A 4,953-nucleotide genomic window follows, 5' to 3' on the forward strand; every position below is an offset into this window, starting at 1 on the left:
CTACTGTACAGTATATAGTGGACAGGGCTGCGTAAGTGCGTACACTCGATGATCAACACAGGACGCTGTCTCTCTATCTGACAGATAACACATGTAACACATGGAACTGTCCCTTCGATCGTGATTAACTGACAGTTATTGTGTTGACTATGTAAAGATATCGTTTTAAATAATAATTTTATTCAATTGTTTTGTTTAATATTCGTAATAAGTATTATAATTTTAAAGAAATTGTAGTATAAAGTAAGATTATTTAGCTTTAGCCCGCTTGTAGCAAGGTAGGAGCCTAATGTTGAGACACTTTCCGTCGAATTCTCATTGCGTGTTGAGTGGTGAAACTCAACGCCGCGTTTATTATACTTGCTAAAACTGTAACAATAGAAGTTAATTAATTTTTAATAAAATGATAATATTTAAGTTTGTTTGTGATACGATGGGTTTTATTTGATATAATCTTCAGAGATTAAAGTCCGTTTAATTTTCTAGAATAAAAATAATAATAATAATAATAACTTTTATTTTCTTTTTAATTTGACAATTACAATTACAAACTAAGTTTGTTCTCGCTGACTGTAAAACGTTGAACGCCACCGCGTCTTTATCTAAAGCATTTATCAAATATACTCACAGCCCTTGGAAAATTTATTGGTTTTCAAATGACCGCTCTATCGGTTGAGATTGCGCAGTCCATTATAATGCGACGAACGATTCATAAATAATTTTCTTTGCACGTAGAAGATAAAAAAAATATAATGATATATTTTTATTTATGGAGAAAGTTTCTATTAAAATTTATTGTTGTTAGTATAAATTCTATTTTATAAAGAATAATGTGCTGCAAATTATTACTTCTTTACTTTTTTTTCTACTTCAAAATAAGTAACAGTGCTTTCAAAGTGTTCGTTGTTCACAAAAAAAAAAAAACATTTTTTTAGTCAAATAAAATCAAAATCAGCAGAAATATTTCTTTATACCATATTATACACATTTGTACCTGTATTATACGAACTATTGCCTTTCATATTTGTGAAATAATAGCTTTGTCGTAATAATATCCATTTACGTTGAAATATAATTATTCTACGTATTATACGAGATAACAACGGTCATACAACTACTTATTTTAATATGCATGTAATAAAAGAATATAATGTAATAAAAGAAAACATACAATCCTCGGGCAATATGCGTGAAACATGGTGCATTGTAATCATCGCTCTTTGTGTAAGAGATCAGCGTCGATTGAATACGAGATCACGTGGAATCTTCCTCCAGCAATATAATAAGAATATTATGTTCTGCTTGTTTGTTCCAAGGTTCAAATATCTAATGTGAAACTCTATCAGCCCGTTTAAGTGATGATAGAAATTAGTATAGCGAATTGTAAGAGTGAGTAAACATGATAGAGAATTTTAAAAGTCACTCCGTTTTCCCAAAAAGGATTTACAATCATGTCCACATGGATAAAATCACTAATTTATGTCTCTTACAAATCAATTTACGACGTTTTTTATGTTTTTAAGTTAGAATATTAAACCAATTGTTGATGCACATTAATTTTGTGTGATAACTGAAAAATATTGAAAATATCCAAGTATAAAATAATGCGTCGCAAAACAAGACTTTTGCTGTTTTCGTCACGGAGCGTTCTACATTTCTACCGATAATCTGAGTAATTTTACAATTTTAGATTAACCCTTAACCCTTAAGTGGTAATGGCCGCGCGGCCGCCACGCGTCATATTTTTTATATTTCTTAATAAGCGAAGCATCATGGGCATCTGCCATTTTACATATTCTCATTACGTCTAAATTCGCGGGGGGTGCCGGACGTTGGGCGCTACATCACTTATAGGGACAAAGGTATGCACGTGTTGGGGTCTGCGCGACCCCCATGATATCAGTTACGTTAGTTTTTTAACATTATAATTTTTTTTTTTTTTACAGTTATTTAATTAAGATGTTGCGGCATTTAAGTGGTAAAACAATAGAAGAGATCATAAACGAAAATTCTGATTCCAAATCAGTGATTGGAGTCCGTCCGAGTAAATTTAAATTATATAAAACTTCTTGAAAACAGGTCGCTGTCACTTATGTGATAGAAAAAATATGAAAAATTTGATTCAAATCCCAATAATTATTCAAAATTAATTTGCAACTTACATAGTACCCAAAAAATCCTATGTGATAATTGTCAAGACTAATATAAGCATTTCATTAAATAATGGAATAGGACATTTTCAACAAGAAAGTCCTGAGATAATCCGAAGAAAAGTATATAAATATGCAAATTCGTTTTACTCCGGTGTAATAGTTTGTTATTGCAACACAACTGTAAATCCAAATTTTTATCGAAATCTAATTATAAATGAAAAAGGTAGGCAAAAAATTAAATTTAAATTGCTCTCCTGAAAAGTAGCATTTTTCACTTTTAATACTTTACCAAGGGACTGTTGATATATATTTTTGTTTATTCTGCAAGTGTTCCTAATGCAATAAATATAATAAAGGCCGATTTAAGATATAAAAATCCTGGCCCATGAGACCGGAGCGGACTGCAGATGTAAGTCAATAACAACCGTTACACAGATCACCTATATATATGTCCGGTAGATCTTCGAAATCGTCAGTCTACATTTGATTGTAGACACTAGTCCCGTGTAGAAGGAAATTAACGTTAATAATGAAAATATTCATTTGCATTGTCCTGCTCGTCGCGGTCGCTGTGGCCAGCGATGATAAGAAGCCACACTACGATGTCAAAGATGCCCTGGAATTATTCGAGAAATTTGTAAAAGATCACGACAGGCACTACAAGAGTATGGCCGACACAATTGAGCATTACATAGCTTTCGTGAAATCCTTATTTCAAATTAATAAAGCCAATGCTGAAAGTAAAGGTGCTACGTTCGATATAAATGAGTTTGCTGATTATACTGCTCGCGAGTTGGCACAATTGAGGGGCTTTGGAAGTGCGTTTCATTTGTAATGTTATATAAGTATATTGAAAAATTATGTATCAGTTTTATTTATTAATGTAGCGGCCGTGACTAGTGACGAGGTCCTAACAACGAAGAATCGTCTGTTGAGTTTTTGTGTGTATTAATACTTATTATTTGTGTCTATCGGTGATACTTAAGAATATATCTGCCGTTACTATGTATTGGGGGTTAGAAAAAAAATGGTGTTAGTGTTGTAATGCGAGTACGTAACTAATTATTAACTTCTTTAAGCTTCTAGGTTTTCAGTTCTTCTCTGTCTTTCCTACTACACGCGGGATATAGCGTGAAACTAAAAAAATACGTGGTAAAGTAACACCGTTCTTGCCTTGCTAAATAAAAAAAGAATATACTGATGTTTTATTAAAACATACAAATCTTATACGATAAAATGTATACATAATAATAGAAATTAATCTAAATCTTAGCTGATATTAAACCAATACACACTTAAATATATACTTAAAGGGTATTTCAAAGTTATTATTTATTATTGTGATTTTATTTTGTTTTCAGATAAACCTTAAACTCCAGAAAATGCCGATAAGAGACAATGTCTCGTTGCTGCTTTTGCTGTGCTCTACGACTGTTGCATATTTATGTATTTTTAGTTCACTTATATTAATGAATTAAAACATAATTCTCAACCTAATGAGTTTTTCGTTATTTTAATAGATAAATATTACATCACTATCGATTAATTCGTTTGATGAACATAATATTATATTTATGATATTATCCGACTAAAGTATCTGAATGACGCCACGTACGTAAGTAAAAATAAATAATTGGTACGTGAAGACGCAGTATAGACAAGAACATTTACCTACAAAGGTAAATTGACAATAAAAGAGCTTGTCTGTAAATATACTATAATAACTTCAGTCCACGGCGTGTATCACGAGGGCATAAACAAGAAACAAACATTCGTAAGCAATAATATAAAATGTAACTACAGTACCATATGTGTAAATTCTTAAAGGCGCACGCTAGATGAACTTTGCAATACACTTAAGAAGGCTAACTTCGGTACATTTAACCCCGTCGTCGTTGCTCCGAGTGATGTCATGACTGCAACTCTGACTTCTAGCCAACTCCTCTAAATTTGTACCTAGCTTATAGAATAGAATAAAGTAGATATTATCAGTGTATATACAGAAAAATAACATAGCTTATAATTAATTAAATGTTTTTACCATGTTGCAACATAAAACAATTATTAGTAGCAACAATTTTGGAAAATTTTCCATCTCAAAGTGATTTTTGGTTTTTCTATTGCTACTAAATAAATAATTACAATATTTATTAATTACTTTATGTAAATCATTTCTTTTTCGGCGTGCAGTAAAAAAATTATTATATGTACATTTTTTTAACTTTACTAGGTATTTGTGAAATAATTATTTAAAACTCCATCCTATTCACATTAGCAGAGCTGTGAACTAATTGCGTCTATTTGACGCTATGGGCCTACTGACCTATTTTGTCAATGCTAAATTTTAAATATATAAACGAATTTTCTTCTTTCCTTCCCTTTTACAGAAATACGTGTGTTTTTGACTTTTATATATATATTTTTATATTTCTATCTCAGAAAATTACGCTATCAATAGATCGAGAACAAAGCATTTCAAAATTAAATATTATAATACATAGTTTTAACTGTTGATTTCTACACACTCTTACCTAATCAAATTTTAAATATAAATATTTCTATGAATATGATTTGATATAGTCAAATGTAATTCAACAAAGCCAGAGTATAAACAATAGTAGTACTTTACAAAACCCAGAAAAAAATATGTATATTTGCGAACCTTTACCTTGCAATAGAATATCTAAGAAATAGTTTTTACTCTCATAGTAATCACAAAGCCTCAAGAGACTGAGATTTCTTGCAAATCTACATTATCTTGTTTTTGATCCCAATAAATCACGGCTCCCTTGTGATACCT

The 4,953-nt window shown here is 30.8% G+C and overlaps 1 protein-coding gene across 1 annotated transcript; it reads left to right on the forward strand.

Annotated features, from left to right (window-relative positions):
- The first annotated feature begins 2,622 nt into the window (after positions 1-2,622).
- On the forward strand, positions 2,623-3,669 carry LOC146531746 (uncharacterized). The gene is made up of 2 exons (XM_085198400.1): positions 2,623-2,971; positions 3,515-3,669. The coding sequence occupies exons 1-2, from the start codon at positions 2,683-2,685 to the stop codon at positions 3,523-3,525; spliced, it is 300 nt and encodes a 99-aa protein (XP_085054526.1). The 5' UTR covers positions 2,623-2,682; the 3' UTR covers positions 3,526-3,669.
- Positions 3,670-4,953: the final 1,284 nt, after the last annotated feature.

Source organism: Heliconius melpomene, chromosome 15 (genome assembly GCF_056956725.1).
Source record: "Heliconius melpomene rosina isolate 202511_hmr_F chromosome 15, ASM5695672v1, whole genome shotgun sequence".
Classification (NCBI taxonomy): Eukaryota; Metazoa; Arthropoda; class Insecta; order Lepidoptera; family Nymphalidae; genus Heliconius; species Heliconius melpomene.

What these genes read in the sequence shown, in the direction of transcription:
- LOC146531746 (XM_085198400.1), top strand. Translation starts at nt 2,683, where the DNA reads ATGAAAATATTCATTTGCATTGTCCTGCTCGTCGCGGTCGCTGTGGCC.